This window comes from Mytilus galloprovincialis, chromosome 5, assembly GCF_965363235.1.
Source record: "Mytilus galloprovincialis chromosome 5, xbMytGall1.hap1.1, whole genome shotgun sequence".
NCBI lineage: Eukaryota > Metazoa > Mollusca > Bivalvia > Mytilida > Mytilidae > Mytilus > Mytilus galloprovincialis.
Genome location: NC_134842.1, coordinates 1,105,873 through 1,131,045, shown reverse-complemented (window position 1 = coordinate 1,131,045; position 25,173 = coordinate 1,105,873). Strand labels below are relative to the sequence as shown.

Here is a 25,173-nt window from a genome sequence, read left to right as displayed (position 1 = left end):
AAGTCGTGATCACCACCCTGAAACAATACATATGCTTGTAAAGGACAACAGAACATATCAAATGAATTAAAGTGTGAGTTCTCTTGGGATCCCCCCTTTGGAGTATTTGTAAACGGTCGAGATCTTTACTCCTAAACCATATAATTTTACTCTTCGTCATTTCAAGACGATTTGAATGTCATGCATGTTCAATTCCTTAACCTCACCTAAAGACCAAACCAATTTGTATTGGACAGTGTCAGGCGACTATGGGGATGGCATAGATAGAGGGATATATTATGGTTGTGTATGGCTGGTGTATGCAAATAGAGGTGTTATAGTTAGGGTTATGGTTAGGTAGAACATTGCTTTTCTCTCAAATATTGATTGTACAGTGTGCCTTTGAACGGTATGTTCAAACAGGTAAAGAATGGTCAAGCATGTGTAGGATAAAATCAAGAAGAGAAATTTGCTTACAGTTCAGAATTGCTAAAAAGTGGATCTAGAGGATGGGACCTTATTGGTACATGTGCTGTGAATTCATATATTTTCGTTGGTAGCAATTGTCCTGGATTGCAGACAAAATGCCTTTTCGTGGATATGTGATTTTGTGGTTTTGTAAAAGTCCGCTTACAACCTAATAGACGCTATGTTTTAGTTGAACATCTAAATTCGAAGTCAGGGGCGTTACTTAAACAAGTATTTTCTTTAAGTTACTTATATTAGTATTTTTTGTTTATGAAAATAAAAAAATACTTAATAGTGTTATTTTACATTTCAATAAAAGCATAGACTTAATGTAGTTTTCATGAATTTTTACATCATTTTATATCATAAAATAAAGAATGAATGATATTTGAAACTAGTATAGAGATAAAGGGTTACTTAAAAAAAATATTACTTGAATAGGTTATTTTTATACATTTACAATTTTTTTTAGTAATAACACTTATTTAAGGAACAGGTGTAATTGATTTGGTTTACAAGTTATAACTGTCTTCAAGTCTTGATTCATTCACAAGTATCTATCTATTTATATCAATATACCTTCAGGATTTTGGAGGAAAATGATAATTTAATAGTCCCAAGAGACCAATTGTTGATCCAGAAGCGTCGGTATGAAAGATAAGTGCGTCAGAAATCTAATTAGTGTTTCAGAAGGATAAGATTTTATAATTCATGAGAAAAATAACCAGATGACTGTCAAAATTTGTCAAAGCTATTAAAATCTGTATTACTGGACACCTATGAAAACAATATTCAGAAAAGTTATTTTCATAAGTAGTATTTGAAAAAGCCTCGTTTTCAACATTACCTGAATAGGTAATTTTAATGGTTACTTGTTTAAGTAATGCCCCTGACTGGTTTACCTGCTATTCAACAAATAATAATGATTCCGTAGTATCACTGAAGTATACAGCCGCACTTTCCGACCTCACTGAAGAAACTCCGAAACTATAACTGATAAAACATGCAGTATTTACAATAGGCGTGCTTTATTAATGAAAATACTATTCCTTTGGATCATTTTTTTAATCTCAATCCTATCGGAGAACTGGATCATGTTGAGTTTAAGGCTTGTTTGACAAAACTTACTACACCTGAAGGTTTGATGAGCTTTCCTCACCTAAGGCTTGTTCGACAAAAAAAACTGCACCTGAAGGTCTGATGAGCTTTCCTCACCTTAGGCTTGTTAGACAAGAATTACTGCACATGAAACTTTGATGAGCTTTCCTCACCTAAGGCTTGTTCGACAAAAATACTGCACCTGAAGGTTTGATGAGCTTTCCTCACCTACGGCTTGTTCGACAAAAAGTACTGCACCTGAAGGTTCGATGAGCTTTCCTCACCTAAGGCTTGTTCGACAAAAAATATTACCCTGAAGGTTCGATGAGCTTTCCTCTCCAAAGGCTTGTTCAATAACAATTGCTACACCTGAAGGTTCGATGAGCTTTCCTCACCTAAGGCTTGTTCGACAAAAAAATACTGCACTTGAAGGTTCGATGTGCTTTCCTCACCTAAGGCTTGTTCGACAAAAAAATACTGCACCTGAAAGTTCGATGCTCATTCAAGCCGATAGGATGATGTAGATATTCATAGAGGATCCACTTTGAAAAGTACAAAAAACCTCTAACTGACCTTCTACCCCTCCAAAACTTTGATAATGCGGAAATTCGTGAAAAACGCCATATGAACATCAAGTCAGTTACCCCTTAGACCTACCCGCTCCAATGTAAAAAAAAAGTCTTCAAACTACCAATTGTCAAGAGTTTTAGGTTCGGGTTAAGACTGGGGTTCAGGTTTGGATGTAGGTTAGGAGAGGGTATGGCTTAGGGTATGGGCTAGGTCTGTCTAAAAACTTGGGTTACAGACATAAATGAAAGGATGTATTATGGTTGTGATATTGCTGGTGTATGAATATATAAAGGTTATAGTTAGGGTTTTGTTAAGTTATCACTTCTTGGTTCCCCCCCCCCCCCCAAAAAAAATGCCAAGTAAAGTGTGTCATTGAAAACAATGTTTAAACAGGTATACAAAGGATTCAAATAGAGATAATTCCTTGTAGTTAACTGTTCAGAAACTTAACAAAGGCGATATTGCGGACGGGACTCGCATTATTGTGTTCAGCCGCACTGAAGATACTTGAGAATGAAGTATAACCCCGACAGTAACCCCAACTCCGAAACTACAATTGATAAAGACGTTAAGTCATAATATGCCTGCTTTCTCAACAATACTGTCTCTGTTTGTTCGAATTGCTTTTTCAATCATGTCGGGACACAGGGTCAAATTTGGAAAACATTGACTTTGAAAAGAGTGAGGCCTAACCCCGACAAATTATCCTAACTGCGAAATTACAAATTTGCGATTAGCAACATAGGTTTGCTCGTCAAAAGGAACTGCCCCTAAAAGTCTTGCTTCCAGCCAATCGGAGCATAGGATCATGTTCATATTTTGAATACTTAGTAGATCGACTTTGATAAGTATCAAAGGAGGAAAAGCGATAACAATAAAACAGCCGAAAGAAAAAAGAGTGCTGTTCGAAGAGGAAGGAGGAAGGTGTGTGGTAACAAGTGGAAGGAAATATTTAGGTAAGAAATAAAAATGAAGGAAGGATGAGTAATGTGTGCGGTTCGGACAGGAAGGAGGAAGATGTGCGGTAACGAGTGGAAGGAAATAGGTAAGTATGCAATAGCAAGATGAAGGAAGAATGAGGAAGGTGTGCGGTAACAAGTGGAAGGAAATAGGTAAGTACGCAATAACAGGATGAAGGAAGGATTAGGAATGTGTGCGGTTCGGACAGGAAGTAGGAAGGTGTGCGGTAACAATTGGAAGGAAATAGGTAGGTACGTAATAACAAGATGAAGGAAGGATTAGGAATGTGTACGGTTCGGACAGGAAGGAGGAAGGTGTGCGGTAAAAATTGAAGGAAATAGGTAAGTACACAATAACAAGATGTAAAGAGGAAGCTGTGGCTGTTCCTTTTGTAATGTTTCCGCATACATACTTCCTTCTTCTGTTAGATAAAAGAAAAAAGTAAAGAGAAGGCTGTCTATTGGAATGAATAGAATAATGGAATTAAGATCGACTGTTTCAAATGATAAAAACGAAGAGAATCAGAAGGGACGAATCATTATAGAAAATCAGGTCAGTTTAAATTTACCCATCGTATAACTGATATTAGCATTTATTTGAACATTTTAAAGTGAATATTCTAAAAATATCTTCTATTTTAATTTGTGAAACACTAAATTATGCCATATTTCTTTTACAGCGCTTTCATTGTATTTGTTCACAAGCAAATACTAATCTTTGCATACAACCTTCTTATTCCTTCATACTTAATATAGACGGTATAGTGATGATTTATTCTATCTATTGTCGAAATTCAATTCTGACATGACGTTCTTCAAACGCGTTCAGTACACACACTTGGTAAATAATGAATATATTGCCGAGGCTGTTTCGATTGTACACCTACGTCATATGTTGTTTTTTTATGAATGAGCTTCCCCTCGTCATGGAACGATGCATTTACGGGAAAAAACACGCTTGTGAAACCGAAAATCATCTCAACAAGGAAACGTTAACTAACGATGTTGAATTGGGATAATAGACATTTTTTAAACGTATAAGACAAATAAGTAAATTAACATTTAGATTCATCCAAAATTATCTAAATACGCTATTGTTAATATTTTAAGCATGTCACAAATTAAGTTTGCTCCGTTCTTTAAGCCAATTTGAAAGTGCGTTTATTCATTGGAACGGCAAATTGTTTACCTCAACCTAGAGCGCTTTGATCCAAAACAAATTATTATATTTGCTCTATTAGAATCGACACAATTAATGGGGGCTTGAATATATCGTGATTTTACCACGAGTTTTCCCTTTATGCCTTTATTTTTTCCCTCGCTATCGTTCAAGGAAAAATATTTGTCATATAGGGCCAACCCTTCGGCTCAGTGGATATAAACTCTAAGCCGGGAATGTCACAGTATACACCTTGTCTGAGACACGAAGAACATATAACATCTATATAAATATGAAACTACATCCAAAATATACATCTGCAATTTTTTACTGCAATGAAGTGTTTGATCAATTTCTTACAACTGTCAAATTCAAGAAATAATTTGTTCAACTATTTGTTCGTATGCAACCGTATGTGATGTACTGTCATTTGGTGGTATTACATCTTTAGTTCTTAATGATGAGTTCAGCAGCAGTTGATATTTATGTTTCTGTTCAAGTTTGTTTTAACGGTGAATTATTGACACAGATGTGTTTGAAGCTTACATAAAATCATATGGTGATATTCTTCAAGTAATCTTATGTTTTAATAATTGCTAATCACGATTCCAAGAAAAGGGAGAGTCGTGTCATGCCATGCTATATTCAAATTTCATGTTGATTACTCGCCATTAAGTCTGACCTAGTAGGCATTAAGTATTTCATAATTGTTGACACATTTTTTTAAACGACCTAAGTAAAATCAAGATTTGTCCTATGAAGTTTTCCATTTTTTTATTGAAACTGAGATTTTGCCTCTAGGAGTTAACTTGTAAGACTCATAAAATGTTGGGCATAATCTCAATATAACAGTTGTATTGTAGATTTACAGGAGAAATTCTTACTAAGATGCCAAGAAATCGTTTACTGAGGGGAACATCAGCCCATCCTAGAGACACAGGGAGTTTTACGCCATATCTGGAGGATTTTGTCAAATTGATTCAAGTCTCCGAGAGTCCGATAAAGTCCGCTGAAATTCAGACACTTTATACAGAATTTGTAAATATAAGGACAGATAATTCGTTATCTAATGACATAAAAAAGCAGTTCAAGTCTGGATTTCCACGATCATTCAAAAAAGTAGCCATAATTAATAAATGGAAAGAATCAACGAAACCACGGGGTTACTTTATACGGGTAAAGCGGTACTCACGTCATAGTTTTCATTCTGTCGAATATGACCATATTAACAGACCGGCTACCTCCTTAATACACAGACTTTCAATTGATTCACGGAAAGGACGAGGGGTGTTTGCCTCAGTCAACATTGCAAAGGGTGCAAAAATAACAGAATACATGGGTGAATGGATTACTGAAGAAAGTCATCGCCAGAGAGATAGTATATATGCAAGACAAGGTTTGCCACCTGTAGCCATTTCCAACTCTAACAAACACACAGTTCTAGATGGAAATAGAAATAAAAATGGGAGACTGTTTAACGCTGATGAGAATATTGGACGTTTTGTTAATCATTCCTATAGATTTCCGAACTGTAAACTTTTAGCCGAACATCACGGAAATGATATACAGCTATACATCGTTTCAAAATTTTCAATTCCAAAAGGTTGTGAATGCGTTTGGGATTATAACGAACGTAGACTTGATGTCCTAGCAGATAATAGATGGTTAGCCTCTTAGTTTCACTTATATGATTGATGTTATTTTACATGCTATGTAAGATGTAATATGGATAAGTTTTAACTATAATCTTCAACCAAAGCTATTTAATTTTTAGAGTGAATGTTTACCTCAGTACCTTTGCAGGTAGTCACTATTTAACATCAGTCATCTGGCTTTGGGTGATTGTGGAAAATTGTTTAATGTGTGCTACCTTAAAACAGATCATGACAAAATATACTCCAATGTATATATGTTTGAATAAATTACGTATATATAGCTATACCAGCTTTATGGTTCTCAATTGATTCAGGGTAAAGAAAATTTCAAATAGACTATGCCTTGTCTGCAAAGGGTAGCTAATACATGACACATACATTAACCAACAAACTACCTATGCTTTTAAAATCACGTTAATGATTTTCTGTTCTATAAGAGTTACTTGCAATTTAATATCCACCACCACAAAAAAAGGTTTTGCACGATCGGCTTTCAATATACCTATCCCTATTATCGATTTTGAACTGTGGACCTTTCTTCTGTAATACATGACGGTTGACATTCTTTATCTTGCATTGTCTGAGGTAAAGTCATCTTCCCTTTATCCATCAAAGCGAAGTTCCCTTCTTTGCTTTTGCCTTTGCCTTTGCGTTGGTCCTTCTTTCAAAACAAAAAAGGAAGAACGAGGTGTTCTTCAATAGGATATTTCGTTACAAACAAAGACTCAAACATACTAATTACTAATTTTAATTGCAAAACACAGATTTCCATTTCTTTAATATATGATTGAACTTCGACATATTTCTATGTACTTTATCAAAAATAGTAAACAAATATTTACAAATATACGAAAAATTGTCATTGTTTAACCACACAATAAAATGCCAATTATCAAACAACTCAAATATGGAAAACACTTAAAAGTTTAGATAAGGTTGAATAGTTTGACCCCGAAAATTCGTTGTCAAGGGATATATACTGTAGATATGTACAGGCTTGTTGGATATTGATTAAAAAATCAAGACAAAGACAATCAAAACATGTAGGGCTGATACAAACAGTACCATATGGACGAAGTATCATAAAAGTAATTATCTTAATGACAAACAAACCGAAAATTCAATAACAAGCTTTTTATTATATTATGTAGAAACATGATGAGCAGTATGTGATAGTCTAGTTGAAAAAAATTGTCCTGTGGAGGGCATTTGTCGCCCCGAAACGGCAGAAACAACTTATGTGTCTGTTTAGTTCACGCATCATTATAACTATAACGGAAATTGACGAAACTGTCATCAAAGTGAGATGTTTAGCGCTATAAAACCGGGTTTAATCCACCATTTTCTACATTCAAAAATGCCTGTTACAAGTCCGGAATATGACAGTTCTTGTCTATTCGTTTTTGATGTTTTTGTCATTTGATTTTGCCATGTGATTATGGACTTTCCGGTTAGATTTTCTTCTGAGTTCAGTAATTGTGTGATGCATGTACAAGGGGGGGGGGGGGTAATTGGACGCATGAACTCGAATTTAACAGTCACAATTTGAACAGAACGTTGACTATAACAGTGTTTATTTGGTTTCAAGGGGAGGGGTCGTCTAAACCCACCCCCTGGCTACGGATATGCGTATTACTTAATGTTAACATTTGCGTGGTTTAATATAGTTTCTTAAAGGTTTGAACTGTTTAATGATGTAAATTTTATGAAAGTCAGATATTTTAAACATCCGTCACTTTTGATTTGAAATTTAGATAGCAAAGTAGCCCTTTTAATGTACACAGATAAGGCATTGTTTTGCGAACCCCTGACATCAGTTTGCTTCAATAACAAATAGTATTCGTTATTTTCTTATTTTGCGTGGATATTTTAATAATCTCCAAAGACAGGGCAATAAAAAGGTATTTTTGTCTAAAAGTTAACTTTTGTAATTCTCCCGTCTTTTTATGGTTGAAAATTGAAAAATTGTCATGGAAAAGAGAATTTTACACGCTTGGATACGAAGTCATCGGAAAAAAAAACTTATACTATATGAATTAGTACGATTACATCTTTTAAGATGCTGATATACAATATAATTTTGAAGGTATACATGTTTACTCTACATGTGACATTAAAGTAGAAATACTTAGAATACACAAAGTATACGTTTTTTGTGTACTTTCCCCTTTCCAATCATGATAGAGGATAAAGTATACAAAGGAATCAGTATGTTGAAAAGTGAACTTCCAACAATTAACAATCTCAATATATTTTTCATTATAAAGACAAATATAAATTTGCTGGAAGTTTCCGAGAAAAACTTTGACAAAAGACTGGTGTAACGGATGCATGTCGAAATTAAAATCGTCCTTCAGATAAAAGAATAAGCTTCATCGTTATTGCATATATCGTCACCATGCATAAACATCATTTGGATAAGGTTCTTTGGTTGCACCAGTTATATTTTTTCACAGAAAAAAATGGCAATGATTTTTTAGATTATTAAAATTTCATTAATTATTATTTCATAGTTTTTCAATAACCGTAAGCTAACTAACAACAGCGACATATGCTACAAAAATCCCACATATTAAACATCTTAATACTCAGTAGAATGATAAAGGTTGAAATATGTTTTAACAGAAATATTTACTAATTCACTTTTTAACAACTACATGTACTGCATGAATCTCGAACCCCGGGATACCAATATTGATTTGTGAGATTCAAGTATCGTTGATTGTTCTCTACAGGGAGTGATGCGTGTATAAACATTTGAAGGCCTTCCTTAATTTCTAGACGGGTAAGCCTAGGGGTAAACTATTGAATTATCGCAATTAGTTTTTTTCACGAACCTATCAAAATTCAAAGAATATGAGAGGTAGGTCTCTATGATTTTTTTCATAACAACCTTTTGTTTTAACTTAAACACGATTCTATGCTTCGATTGCGTTGACATACGAAAAATAGGCCGATTAGCGGAAATGATTTTCGACGAGTATGCTTATAGTGAAGACTGCAAGATTTTATCTGTTGTAGTCTTGGAATTGTACTTAATATCGGGTTTGAACTGAACTCATTTCAAAGTCAATCTTTATCAAAATTTCAACATGAACTTATCTTACGATCGGATCAAAATGAAAAAAAAACCCGACCCCGTTACCTTTTGACGAGCAAGCCTATGGTAAACACTGCATCTCTATATCTCTTGTAGTGTCGGGTTAATGTTCGGGTAAGGCTTCACTATCACACGGATGAGGTCGGAAAATCCGGTCGTACCCGCAGTGATACCAGTAAGGTCCTGTCTTGTAGATCACCTTTTCAGCTATTCGGAACAGTTGTCTTTAAAACTTAAAGACTAAGGAGTGACTCCTTCAGTATATAGAAGATTGTATATGTCTATGTTTGATTATTATTCTACATTATGAATATAAACATAGTTCATTACTGGCTTTCTATTTGTTGTGTTTTTTTTTTTTTTTTTTTTTTTGTACTTTTCACACCAGAAATGTTTTGATGAAAACGTTATAAAAAAGATAGTGCATATATTACGTATTAATTTCTTACTAATACCTTCACGCGTTATAGTTCGTCTTCTTGTATTCTAATTTCCGTTATACAACTATTTCAAAGTTCTGTTATGACCCTATCACTTAAGGTGTAATACTACCATTGATTTTCCCCTATTAGTCTTTGATAAATTGGCATTTAAAAAAAAATTGTACAGTATTTACCTTTATTTCAACCAAAGAAATACTTTGCATGAATAAAGTTTAATCCTTTCCAGTGCTATAGTGAAAATTTCACACTACATTTCATTGCATATAAGACAGTAACCATCACCGGAAGTAAACAACCTAAATTTTACACTGCTATTTACTGGTTACCTGCTTTGGTAACTATGTAACGTTAACTTTTCAAAATATTATATAAGACCATCAAACAAAAAAGAAATGATGCTTTCAGACACCGAACATACATGTTTATGACTCAGAAAAATTTAAGTGTATCAAAATGCAGGGTTAATTTTCTACAACTGCCAAATTTAAGGGAATATATTTTTAGACCTACTTTCGTATACAACCGGATGTGAAGTACCATGATTTGGTGGTATCCCACCTTAAGCGGTGGTATACAATATGAGGGTCTTTCGGTTTCCACTATGTGTATGACCACCATTGTTTTCATTAAACACTTAGATAATGAATTATTGCTTTAATTATTTTTTGAAAAGCAACAAAAGGCATTAAACATGTTCAGTGTGATTTATACATTTTTTTGTCTTATATGGTGTATAATTGAAATGTATCATCTTTTTATTATATAACCAGATGCTCCGCAGGGCGTAGCTTTATACGACCGCAGAGGTTGAACCCTAAACGGTTGGGGCAAGTATGGACACAACATTCAAGCTGGATTCAGCTCTAAATTTGGATTGTGATTAAATAGTTGACACAGCATAGGTTTCTGACACAGAATGAATGTGTTCTAATGAACTTAAAATTTTTGTTTTCTCTTAGAGCAATTCACTATGCTGTTGAATATTAATCCTCTCAAAAAAATGTTTGAAGAAATTTTCTTTTTTATTTATGAAATTTCAAATGAGAAAAATTGAACCCAATTTTTTTAATCACATCCCCCTTTCCCTTATTCCAAAACTAATCTCAATTAAAATTTCTAATGGAGTTTGCAACAATAACTACTCATTTAAATACATCATAAAATATTAAGATGTAAAAAAAACCTGCTTGTTATCACTGAATGGTAAATATTATTTTAATTTATCAGTTGGTAGTAAAAAGTGAATATACATTGTATATTGTATATAACAAAGATTTAAGTTGATTCTGGACAAAGAAAGATAACTCCAATTAACAAAAAATCTTGATATTGCACAATATTTTGCAATTAGATATTTCTTGCTTACTATTCTGGACAAAGAAAGATAACTCTAATTAAAAAAAAATTTGCTATTTCACAATATTGTGCAATTAGATATTTCTTGCCATTGCGCAATACTGCGCAATTGAAAAGACTTGCTATTGCACAATACTTAATATAATAATTTTAGATCCTGATTTGGACCAACTTGAAAACTGGGCCCATAATAAAAAATCTAAGTATATTTTTGGATTCAGCATATCAAAGAACCCCAAGATTTCAATTTTTGTTAAAATCAGACTAAGTTTAATTTTGGACCCTTTGGACTTTAGTGTAGACCAATTTGAAAACAGGACCAAAAATGAAGAATCTACATACACAGTTAGATTTGGTATATCAAAGAACCCCATTTATTCAATTTTTGATGAAATCAAACAAAGTTTAATTTTGGACCCCGATTTGGACCAACTTGAAAACTGGGCCAATAATCCAGAATCTAAGTACATTTTTAGATTCAGCATATCAAAGAACCTAACTGATTCATTTTTTGTCAAAATCAAACTAAGTTTAATTTTGGACCCTTTGGACCTTAATGTAGACAAATTTGAAAACGGGACCAAAAGTTAAGAATCTACATACACAGTCATGACAGTTAGATTCGGCATATCAAAGAACCCCAATTATTCAATTTCGATGAAATCAAACAAAGTTCAATTTTGGACCCTTTGGGCCCCTTATTCTGTTGGGACCAAAACTCTCAAAATCAATACCAACCTTCCTTTTATGGTCATAAACCTTGTATTTAAATTTCATAGATTTCTATTTACTTATACTAACGTTATGGTCCGAAAACCAAGAAAAATGCTTATTTGGGTCCCTTTTTGGCCCCTAATTCCTAAACTGTTGGGACCTAAACTCCCAAAATCAAAACCAACCTTCCTTTTGTAGTCATTAACATTGTGTTTAAATTTCATTGATTTCTATTTACTTAAACTAAAGTTATTGTGCGAAAACCAAGAATAATGCTTATTTGGGCCCTTTTTTGGCCCCTAATTCCTAAACTGATGAAAAAGAACTCCCAAAATCAATCCCAACCGTTCTTTTGTGGTCATAAACCTTGTGTCAAAATTTCATATATTTCTATTAACTTAAACTAAAGTTATAGTGTGAAAACCAAGAAAATGCTTATTTGGGCCCTTTTTGGCCCCTAATTCCTAAAATGTTGGGACCAAAACTCCCAAAATCAATACCAACCTTCCTTTTGTGGTCATAAACCTTGTGTTAAAATTTCATAGATTTCAATTTACTTTTACTAAAGTTAGAGTGCGAAAACTAAAAGTATTCGGACGACGAGGCAGACGACGACGACGACGCAGACGACGACGCCAACGTGATAGCAATATACGACGAAAAATTTTTCAAATTTTGCGGTCGTATAAAAATAGCTCCTGACTATGAACAAATCAAATTTCATTTACTTTTGAAGAACAAGTAATGAACCAAATGCATTTAAACAATACATATTCATCAGCATAAGATCTTTATAAAATCTTAGTCCTTCCGTCCATACATAACATAACTTGCCTTCATTATGCCTCTTGCAACCACACACCTTCCTCATTCTACCTTCCTAATGTAACCGCTGACCTTCATCTTATTTCGGTACGTCTTTCTCCTTCCCTTTGCGATCGTACACCTTCCTCATTCTTCCTTTCTATTGTAACCGCGGACCTTCATCTTATTACGGTACGTCTTTCTCCTTCCCTTTGCGACCGTACACCTTCCTCATTCTTCCTTCCTATTGTAACCGCTGACCTTCATCTTATTATGGTACGTCTTTCTCCTTCCCTTTGCGACCACACACCTTCCTCATTCTACCTTCCTATTGAAATCGCTGACCTTCATCTTTATACGGTACGTCTTTCTCCTTCCTTTTGCGACCACACACCTTCCTCATTCTTCCTTTCATTTGTTGTGTCATGCTTTTATCCTTCCTCATCCGTCCGCATTATGTATGTTAAAATGTTTCAAACAGATATATCATGTTAAGGAGGGGTCTTTTTTCGCAAATGCTCCTCGAGAACATTCGATATATGTTTAATTACACCAAATGTTAACGTTCAAAAAGGCATTAACGATCGTGACGTTACAAGCGTCCAGTCGGATAGATAGATATAGGAAGACGTGGTATGAGTGCCAATGAGACACCTCTCCATCCAAATAACAATTTATAAAAGTACACCATTGAACAGCGGTATACTACTGTTGCCTTTATAGGTCAATGTAGGGCCTTCAACACGGAGCCTTGGCTCACAACGAACAACAAGCTATAAAGGGCCCTAAAATTACTTTTGTAAAACCATTCAAACGGGAAAACCAACGATTTAATCTATATAAAAAATTTTTTTAGGCAAATACCACGAAAGAGAGGGTAAAAAGGCATATCCTTTTTTTTTTGTTTTTTTAGGACAAGTAATGAACCAAATGCATTTCAACAACACATATGCATAAGCATAAGATATTTACAAACCCGTAGACCTACCTTCCATACATGACATCTTATTACGGTACGTCTTTCTCCTTTCTTTTGCGCCCACACACCTTCTTCATTCTCCCTTCCTATTGTAACCAATAACCTTCCTCTTATTACCGTACGTCTTTCTCCTTCCCTTTGCGACAACGCACCTTCCTCATTCGTCCTTCCTATTGTCACTGCTGACCTTCCTCTTATTACGGTACGTCTTTCTCCTTCCCTTTGCGACAACACCTTCCTCATTCCCCCTTCCTATTGTAACCGCTGACCTTCCTCTTATTACGGTACGTCTTTCTCCTTCACTTTTCGACCACACACCTTCCACATTTTCCCTCATTTTTCCTCATCCGTCCTTCTCCAAACACCATCCTCCTTCCTCTTGACTTTTGACATCTTCCTTATACCTTCAGAAAATCAGGAAGGGAGAATGTAAAACGTCACAAACGGAAGAAGGAAGGTCTGGCGTTTAAAACTATTGCACGAAGAGGATTAAACAATCGACACGAAGTCTTATACACGATCAGGTTAGTTAATATTTACTTCTAGTATAATTTTCTCATTTTATTGAACAGGTAAGAAAGGAAAAATCTGAATTCATGTTTTTATTTTAAACACCAAGGTTCTGCTTAAAAGAAATTGATTGCGGTTAAATAACGATTTTAGATAAGAAAATACTATGTGAACTTAAAGTAACTGTACTATGATATTGTATGAGATTTTTCATCGACATTCATTCATATATTTTACAAAAAATAATTGATAAAAATTGACAAAACTGCAAAATATTTAAATTATGTTCTTTTTGTGGCCAATGGTGAATAGTTTTATAAAAATCAAGATGTGTATAAGTCTAAGGTTAGCATTATTTATGTCGATAATGATAACAAGTGACAAGTGGTGTAAGAGAGCCGTGCTGAAGTGGTTAGTGCATTGGACTACTAACACAAAGGTCCTGGTTCGATTCCCGTCTGGGATGAACATTTCAGGAACTGAATATTCGGTTCTCCCTTGACACCTTTTGCGAGTATGGTCTCGAAGAAACGATGATAGTCCGTCGGAAGGAGATGATAAATGGCTGATCCGTGTTAAGAGAGAGCCATATCTCTTTCATGTTAAAGACACCCTTGTAGATTTCGAAAAAGAACAGGCTAATGCCTCTACAAGGCAGTACTCGCACACGCAAAGTGGAAAGGGATTAATATAAGTTGCAAAACGTGTCTCCCAATCAACTATACATAATATGTTTAAACTAAAAAGTAACAAAATTTCTTTTTTTCATTAATATTTTTGTATTGGCCTGATATTTTTGTCCATTTTATACCTCAGTTTGTAGAATAAAACACTTCAACTATCAGTTTTAAATGATGAGTTGTATAAACTGGATGATATTTGTTTTCTTTTCGAGTACTATGAACTTAATAAATGGTGGTAAAAAAATTGGTCTTTCATTTTCCACTACTGGTATGATTAACATTGTTTTTTTAATACCTAAATGATGTATTTGAATTATTATTTGAATTATTTTGGGAAACACAAAAAATACTTAAAAAACGTTTTCAGAGTGATTTATACATGTTGTACCCTATTATGTATGTTAGAATGTATTAAACAGATATATCATGTTAAGGAAGGTTATTTTTCGCTAATGCCCCTCAAGACCATGCTATATCTGTTTAATTACACCAAATATTAACGTTCAAAAACGCATTGATGATGGTGACGTTACAAGTGTCCAGTCGGATAGATAGATAGATAAATATAGGAAGATGTGGTATGCAAATACCACGACAGAGAGGGTAAAAAGACATATCCTTGATATGTTTATTTTAGGACAAGTAATGAACCAAATGTTTAAACAACACATATACATAAGCATAAGATCTTTATAAAACCGTAGACCTTCCTTCCATACATGACATCTTATTACGATACGTCTTTCTCCTTCCCTTTGTGACCACACACCTTCCTCATTCCTCCGTCCTATTTTAACCGCTGATCTTCCTCTTATTACCATACGTCTTTCTCCTTCCCTTTGCGACAACACACCTTCCTCATTCGTCCATCCTATTGTCACCGCTTACCTTCTTCTAATTACGGTTCATCTTTCTCCTTCTCTTTTCGACCATACACCTTCCTCAGTCTTCCTTCCTACTGTAACCGATTACCTTCCTCTTATAACGGTACGTCTTTCTCCTTCCTTTTGCGACCATACACATTCCTCATTCTTCCTTCTTATTGTTATCAATCGTTGACCTTCCTCTTATTACGGTACGTCTTTCTCCTTCTCTTTGCGACCATTTACGGTACGTGTTTCTCCTTCCCATGCGGCCACACACCTTCCTCATTCTTCCTTTCTATTGTTATCGCTTACCTTCCTCTTATTACCGTACGTCTTTCTCCTTCATTTTGCGACCACAAACCTTCCTCATTCTTCCTTCCTATTGTAACCTCTGACCTTCCCCTTATTACGGTACGTCTTTTACCTTCCCCTCGGGACCACACACCTTCCTCATTCTTCCTTCCTATTGTAATTGCTGACCTTTCTCTTATTACGGAATGTCTTTCTCTCTCTTCTTGCGACCACACACCTTCCTCATTCTTCTTTCCATATGTTATGTCATGCTTGCATCCTTCCTCATCCGTCCTTCTCCTAGTTACCAAACATCATCCTCCTTCCTCTTGACTTTTGACATCTTCCTTATACCTTCAGAAAATCGGGAAGGGAGAATGTAAAACGTCACAAACGGAAGAAGGAAGGTCTGGCGTTTAAAACTATTGCACGAAGAGGATTAAACAATCGACACGAAGTCTTATACACGATCAGGTTAGTTAATATTTACTTTCATTTTATCATTTTATTGAACAGGTAAGAAAGGAAAAATCTGAATTCATGTTTTGATTTTAAACACCAAGGTTCTGCTAAAAAGAAATTGACAGCGGTTTCAGAACGATTTTAAATAAGAAAATGTTAAAATTTTACATACTCATTTTTTTCAATGTAAACTAAGAGTAACTGTACCATTAAATTGTTTGAGATTTTTCATCGACATTCATTCATATATTCTACAAAAAAAAATGATAAAATTGACAAAACTGCACAATATTTAAATTATGTTCTTTTTGTGGCCAATGGTAAATAGTTTTACAAAAATCAAGAAGTGTATAAGTCTAAGGTTAGCAATATGTATGTCGATAATGATAAAAAGTGACAATATTTCTCGTTTTAATTAATATGTTTGTACTGGCCTGATATTTCAGTCCATTTTATACATCAGATTGCTTTGCTACACATAAAAGTGAAGAATTTTTAGTTGACAATTGCAAAACATGTTTTTTCATTGTAGAATATCTAATATTTTTAATTCTATCAGAATATTATACAATATTATTGTTTTGGACTTTCCTTTTTTGAATTTTCCTCGGAGTTCCGTATTTTTGTGTTTTTACTTCATACAACCGTATTTTTTTAAATGATGATTTGTATAAACTGGATGATATTTGTTTTCTTTTCGAGTACTTTGAACTTAATAAATGGTGGGAAAAAAATGATCTTTCATTTTCCACTACTGGTATGATTAACATTGGGTTTTTTTAATACCTAAATGATGAATTATTTGAATTGTTATTTGAATTATTTTGGGAAACACAAAAATGCTTGAAAAAACGTGTTCAGTGTTATGTATACATGTTATACCCTTTTATGTATGTTATAAAGTATTAAACAAATATATCATGTTAGGAAGGGGCATAAATGTACGGCCTTCAACAAGGAGCTGTGGCTCACACCGAAGCAACAAACTATAAAGCGACTTAAAATTACTAGTGTAAAACCATTCAAACGGGAAAAACAACGGTCTAATCTATATAAAAAAGCGTATTTTTTGGCAAATACCACGGCAGAGATGGTAAAAAAGGCATTTCCTTTATGCATAAACCCCGGTGGCGTCTCCAAATGAACGATATTCATTTGTTAACAGTAAATTGGTGACACATACACTGGGTATCAACCAATCAAAATCCAGTTGTATACATTAATGTCATGATTGTCATTGAATACTTAAATAATTAATGTTTTATTGAAAATTGTATTTCCTTTGGGAAACACAAAACATAATGAATCAAAACAAAACAAAAAGAATTGACATGTGTGACACCCTATATTAAATAAGAGGAACGTATACTTTCAAAAAAGGGTAGTTAAGGTAGCACAATACAAAGATTTTTTCACTCCCAGCTAGACAACTTTAAACTGATGTAATTCATTTCATCCTTCTTTATATTTTATAAATGAGGTACCAAAAGAAAGAAGAAAGATTAATCTTTCAAATTGTGAGAATTTCATCATAACATAATTATTGCATAATTAATTATTATGTCATTAATTGCTCTATTGTGATGTCCATACTTGAATGAATTTAGCGTCTTTGTTTTTTTAGCATCCCTAAATATTTTATAGATTCTAGTACAACACAGCTTGACCTCCAAAACCGTGTCTCAGATTTCCAAAAACATCAATAGAACAAATTTTATACCCAATTGAATTTCGTGGTCCCTTATGAATTGATGTTGCAAACTTCATTGAAGATTTATGAGAGGTTGACATACAATAGGAAAAATCTGAGACACTGTTTTGGAGGTCAAACTGTGTTGTGCAAGAATCTATAAAATATTTTGGGATGCTATAAATAACAAAGAAGCTAATTCATTCAAGTATGGACATAACAATATGGCATTTAATTACATAACAATTAATTATGTAATAATTATGTCATAATGAAATTATCACAATTTGAAAGACTAATCCTTCGTCTTTCTTTTGGTACCTCATTTATAAAATTTAAAGAGAGATGAGTGGAATTACATCAGTTTAACTTTATTCTTTAGTTTTCTGTGTTGTGTCATGTGTGCTGTTGTTTGTTTGTTTTTTTTTTATTTTTAGCCATGGCGTTGTCAGTTTGTCTTAGATTTATGAGTTTGACTGTCCCTTTGGTATTTTTCGTGCCTCTTTTTTAACGATGTCAGATCGGGGATGAAAAATCTTTGTATTGTGCTACCTTAAATCAACAAAAAAATCATTTATTCATTGGATTTTTTTAAAGACAGTTTTAAAATACATGTATTTTATAAAATGAAAAATGAGATGATCTGCTTATATCATATCTGTCTGTTTGTCTGCCTATTAGTTTAAGTGGAATTGTATTCATCTGTTTTCTTTATCAATAATCGGCACGACTGCAAATTTTACAGTTGCATTCAAACGTTGACATGTATAAAATATTTCATTGTCAACTGTATAAAATATTTCATTGTCAACTTACCGTATCTATGACATTATTTTTTACATTTATATTTCTTGTTTGATTTCAGAAATGGATAATTGGATGAAAATACAGATGACACAAATGGTGAGTAAAACAAGGAAATAACTCAATACAAATATTAAGAATTGTTATGTAGTCTAAAATTAATATGAAACTAAGGTAAAAACTCCCGCAGGCAAAGTTGGCTTTAGCTGAATTTAGCTATTTATTTTAGGTATTTTTGACATATAGCTGTTCAACAATTTTCGCTACTTATTTATCTTCGGATTTCAAATGTTTGGCTTTGAGCGTTCCTGGTGAAGCTAAATCCAGAAAAGAGCGTCGGACGTAAGATATAATCCAACGTGTTGTTTTCAATTTTGTACTCATTATATATTGCGGACGCAAAGGCAAAATTATAATTCAATCATAATATAAAATATAAGATACAATGACACAATATAAACAACTGGACCATTTAGAGGCGGATAAACTGAATTGAGAAATAAAACGAATATATACTGAGAACATTACAAAATAATCGATTTTCGCGTGTTTCATATAAATATCTGACCTTTAAATGAACAGAAATTTTATTCAGTAAATGTGCACACTTCGTTTACTTTCTATACTAGATTGTAATTTGTATTGCTTTACACTGGGGTCTGTCCGTCCTTCTGAAGGTTTTCTTAAAAACTCAAATGAATCTTTTAATATAGGCAATTTAATTCCAGTTTTATTTTAACTATAAAATGCACATTACTTCTTGTATCAGATTCATATCATTCAATTCGAAATCAGATGAAATAACAGAATAAAACATAGTTTTATTACTTTCAGACAGATGAATTAAAGGCGGAAATAAGAAAAGAAAACATGGAATTGAAAGCATTGTTAAACAGCTTGAAGGTGGACGAATTGAAAGCAGAAGTAACGAAAGGGAACATGGAATTGAGAGCAATGATTACAGATCTTATGAACGGTAAATATCTTTTTGTATCACTACATTCATTTCTTAACGTTTCTCAAGGAAATAGACCTTTGATAAAAATGTAGATATAAAGTTATATAGAGAATCCACAACTCAACAGGCTATTGCTCAGAAGTTCACTTATAGAAATTACTATTATAGCTAGTTAATTGCTTATGTTGTTGATATCGAAGCTGTTTTCGTGTTTGATAATATTGCAGATCTTTTTGAACAGCAAATATTAAAACTGAGAGCAGCGGGCAAAAAGACACGCAGAGGGCTGACACGACATCAGATGAGGATAAAGATAGTCAATACATCATGCATTACCAAGGAAACATTGAACACGAACAAAGTGAGGAGAATGATTCTGAACAAGACAGCAGTGATCATAGTGATATTCATGAAGAGGAAGCTAAGGATGATACGATTGAGATCGATGATGTAGACATAGAAATAGAACAGAAACAGACAGATGGAGCAGGTAAAACTTATAATATTATATAGATCTACCTTCCTTTGCTAAACTATATCGTTATTTCCAGGCAAATTGAGAATGGAAACGGCCTATTCGTCAACGTATTCGTCAAAGAGTCAACAACCAAACCAAAGAGCAGAAAACAGCCCAAGCATATCTATTAGACTTCCCCCCAAAACGAGAAAATACAGCACTGGAATAAGCTTGACCTGGCCATTAAACAAAAATGTGATATGGAATCTAGTTGAATAAAGAAGGGCTCCACATCTAACTCTGAAACATATTGATGAACAAATTAAAATAAAAAACTAGCAAAACTAGCAAAAATATGAGGCTCCTAACTTGGAACAGGCGTAAATATGCGGCTTGGTCAACGTGTACTGTGAGATATCAACCCTCTCTGAATATCTAGCCAAGGCAAATAGAAATACGCACAGAAAAAACTATTAAAAAAGATGTTCGAGATGGATTTCAGAATAGGTAAAAGAGGACATTGAGCAGACTACTAGCAGTTACTGACATGAAAGCTTAAGATCGCAATTAACATTGATGAAAGATTAGGGTGAGGGTTGTGCTTAGAGTTAGGGATATGTCTTCAATCTATGACAATTAAGTACAATCTCCGTTTATGGGTTTTGTAAAACCATCCTAATATATAGGTGAAAAACACAACCCATAAAACGCTAACAATTGATATCAGAATAAATGTGATAATAACCGATTATGAAATGTAGTAAATGTTTGCAGTTATTAGATTTCTTTTGGTCAAATCAAATACGTTGTTACATACACGAGTGAATCGAACTCATGAGTTGACCAACATTCTCTTTTTTTAGAGACAGTATGTTTGGAGAGCAGTTTTGGGAGAAATGTGTGTATATCAAATGTATTTCCTTGCATACTTTTAACATGTATCTTCAAGTTTTATATTTTATAACCTAGTCTACTTTACCTTCAACAGAGATGGAAATGTTATTTATGGAACCAGTGAATTGGACACCTCCTTCAAAGCATACCATTTCGCCAAGAGAAAACAGTCCACTAGAACCAATACTTCCGGACAAAGGCAAGCCAAAAAGTAAGAATATATATTATAATTGACTATTTAGGTGCGCGAATTGTGTTTTGAATTGCATGTAATGTGTAGATAGCAACATTGAAAAACAACATTTTCTATTTGTGTTTTTTAGGAAAAAGCTTGACACAGGTGTTTGATGAACTGCAAAGTACGTATAATAGAAAAAGCTAATAATTTTTGAAACAATACATTTACGATTCTATGGTCAGAATATAAAACCAAAACGTGCTTAATCACATGATTTAGTGCAATCGTCTGGACAAATCGTACTGCATAACATTAGTAATTGATTTCAAAGAGGGACGAAAGATACCAAAGGGACAGTCAAACTCATAAATCTAAAACAAACTGACAACGCCATGGCTAAAAATGAAAAAGACAAACAGAAAAACAATAGTATACAGACATCCTAAATCCATTCATTCGATGTGTTAGAGCTTTTGGTTTTGCAACTTGATTAGGGATTTTCGGGTTTGAATTTTGCTTTGTGTTCAGTATTTTGTGATTTTACTTTTTACTAGAACTTCAATAAATTTGATAAAACTGATAATTGGTCATTGCATTTGTAAATGACAATTCCCGATAATTAACTGCTAATTTGTATTCACAGAGTCACACAAATTACAGAAATTAAAAACAAAGGAACAGTCCGACACACCCAAAGCAACTGGTATGTAAAACAAACTAGAGTATATTGGTCAAATTATCTAAACTACTAATTTATCTTAGAATGTTTAAACCAAAAAATATCGAAAAATCTTTTGTTTTGTGATTCCGCTGACCAAACATAACTTCTGTCAAACAGACAAGAAAGAATTTGTAAAGGAAGGTTTGTTATCTTGTAGTTTCATCGTTAACGACTTGTAATCACTATTATTATATAATTTATAAGTTTATTAATGGGAAATTAAGGTAATGATGACATAATAATTACAAAGCATTTCATTAAACAAGATGACACATGCATTTGTGGCAAAATATGTTTTTAAGACATTTAAAATCAAGTGTAGTGTTCAACAATGCCTTGTAATTGCCATACAGTACCATTTCAACACAAAAAAAAGAAAAAATGTATAGGATTGTTGGTATTGATATAACCAGATGTTATGTATTTGTTCCTTAATTATTTTTTTAAAAAGACTAAAATTAACAAGGAAACAAATGCGTTTGTAAATACGATCAAATATGAATGGAAGATCGTACAAGGATTATAATCGTCAGCAGATGTTTGCGTAAGGTAAGAAACAATCAGTAAATGAACCAACATATTTTTTTGTCAGGCACTATGAGTGTAAAAGCGAAATTGTTTACCCCGAGCCAAACACCATCTAAACCAAGTTCATCGAAGTCAAAGATCAAATCTAAAGGTATGTTTGTTATATAATACAAAAGCATATGCCAATAGCCATCTATACCAATAAAAGAATGAGTGGCAACTTGATAGCGGGCATGACTTATAAAAGACAATTCAAGAAATCATCTTTATTTATTATCAATAGAAATAATGACACATAATGCCCTCAAGTTGTTTACATAGTTATCATTGGGAAAAAAATCACATGTTCCAGGTCGAATCCGATACCAATCCCAAAACTATTTATACCAGTAAACTAATCTGTCAGGAACACCACTAAACTGTGTATTATTTGAGATTTGTTATTTACACGCGTCATCACCTATACTTCAACAGTACACAGACGTTGACACTACTACATCTACTCATTGATCAAATATTTATATCTAATAATTGCCAATTATTGTTAGTAAATCAGTACGTACTCAAACAGATTAATTTTGAAAGCAGATGAAATTTTCCACCTTATTATCAGCATGGCATGATCAAAAACCAATACGAAAATACAAACCAGGCTAACAATAAGGTGTAGGTACTTTATGTCGTGGTTGTGATTTCTATCTATATTAATTTCATTTGCGTAATGTTGCTATCATTTATGATAAAATAATTCCCATTTGACTTTAATTTCAGGACATTTCACAGATGAACAAACAACATACATAATAAAGTACAATAGTAATTGCAATCCAACCTGGTCGTCAGCCGATCATGTAATGCAGAACTTAAAACTGACTGGTGAGCGCTTGAGTATATGGATTGAGGACGAATTTTCAATAAAGCAGCTGAAAGATAAAGTCAAAAACTTGAAAAGGTATGCTTTATGCTAAAATATAGGATTGTATGTGTCATGGAAAACAATTGCGTACATTTTTTAATTTTTTTAAATTTAATTTTAAAATTTAAAATTAAGTACATTATTGAAAAATGGTATGGATTATTTATTGTGTATTACACGTGTAATAATTTTTCGTAAAACAAAAAAAAAGATAAATTCAAACACTTGAAAATGTATGTTTTATACTGAAATATAGATTTGTATGTCTAACAATGAAGTTTTGCCTCATTTGTAACTCTCTTAACATTTCATTCAATTGACCACATTATTGAAAATTGTTATGCAATGTTTTATAGTGTAATGCATTTGTAACATTTCATATCTTTTTTACAGGTCAGAGGACAAGAAAGAGAGGAAAAATGTTAGAAGTCCAAAATGTTGAGCGAAGAATTTACTCTTCGGCTGTACCATAGTGTAAATAAAACAGTTTTGTTAAAGTTTTTTTGTATAAGTTTGCTGTTTTTTTACGATATCGCTCTGTTTGTGCTGTACAATGGAAAATAGGGTAATTTGTGTAACCTTAAAACAGATGATGATAAAATAAATTTCGATATCTATGTTTGAATAAATCAACTATATGTGAATATTCTAGCTTGTTAGTTTTCAATTAATTCAGAGTCAGTCACATCAAAATATACTGCTACTTACCTACTTACCTACAAAATGTACATAATACAATACATTGATGAACGAAACATACATGCTCTTAAACATACCTTAATTAGTTTTTTCCCTGTAAAAATTACTTGCAATTTAATATCAAACAAGGTTTTTTTCATCAACATTGACTACGGACAACAAAATGGCTTAAAATGAACAAAAAACAACAGACCTAAAAATTGTACACAAGAAACAACATGAAACACTAAAGACTTAGTAAGTTATTAAGTAAAACGTAAAATAACAAAACTATTAAACTCCGAGGAAAACTCAAAACGGAAAGTCCCTAATCAAATGACAAAATCAAATGATAAAACACATTGTTTTAATGGACAACAACTGTCATATTCCTGACTCGGTACAGGCATTTATAAATGTAGAAAATAGTGGATTGCACCCGGTATATAGCGCTAAACCTTTCACTTGTACTACAGTCGCATTATATTTATAACGATGCGGGAATAAAACAGACATAATAGGTAAAACCGTGACACAATCGCAATAAGAACAAAAACAAATAAATATTTAACAAAAATTTACAAAAAAATCATATATCAAATTTAACAACCACATTCATTGCTTACTTCTACATGTATATTAAATCAACCCAAATAGTTGGAGTCCTGTAACTGAAGGGCAAGTTTCACATGAACTGTAGTGTATATGCTGAAACACGTCAGCTTAAAGATCGTAAGGTATTTGTTTTATAAGAGATTATAAACCTTTTGTATTCTAATTTGTGCTACCTAAAACCATGGTTAACCCTATAATGTAAACAGACAGTAGCACTATAGTATTCATACCAATAAAACATTGTTTGAAAGAGGGACGAAATATACCAAAGGGACAGTCAAACTCATAAATCGAAAGTAAACTGACAACGCCGGGCTAAAAATGAAAAAAGACAAACAGACAAACAATAAAACACATGACACGACATAGAAAACTGACGAATTAGCAACACGAACCCAATCAAATAAAAAAATGGAGAATGGAAATGGGACAACAACCCGACCATAGAACAGAAAACAGCAAAGGTCACCAACAGGTCTTCAAAAACAAGGGTTGGTCGCAGTTGTTCAAGAAGGGTAAGCAGATCCTGCTCCATATGTGGTACCAGTCTTATTGCTTATGTGATAACAAATCCGGAAAATAGTCTAATTCGGTAGGTCACATTCCTGAAAAGAAAGGGGATTGTAGTTGCGACGGAA

General features: G+C 33.3%; 1 protein-coding gene across 1 annotated transcript; it reads left to right on the top strand.

Moving 5' to 3' along the window:
- The first annotated feature begins 16,006 nt into the window (after positions 1-16,006).
- LOC143074247 (uncharacterized) lies at positions 16,007-23,867 on the top strand. Its single transcript, XM_076249795.1, has 10 exons — positions 16,007-16,108; positions 18,652-18,689; positions 19,425-19,566; positions 19,790-20,038; positions 20,994-21,110; positions 21,223-21,258; positions 21,721-21,780; positions 22,391-22,477; positions 23,098-23,278; positions 23,636-23,867. The coding sequence occupies exons 2-10, from the start codon at positions 18,654-18,656 to the stop codon at positions 23,682-23,684; spliced, it is 957 nt and encodes a 318-aa protein (XP_076105910.1). The 5' UTR covers positions 16,007-16,108; positions 18,652-18,653; the 3' UTR covers positions 23,685-23,867.
- Positions 23,868-25,173: the final 1,306 nt, after the last annotated feature.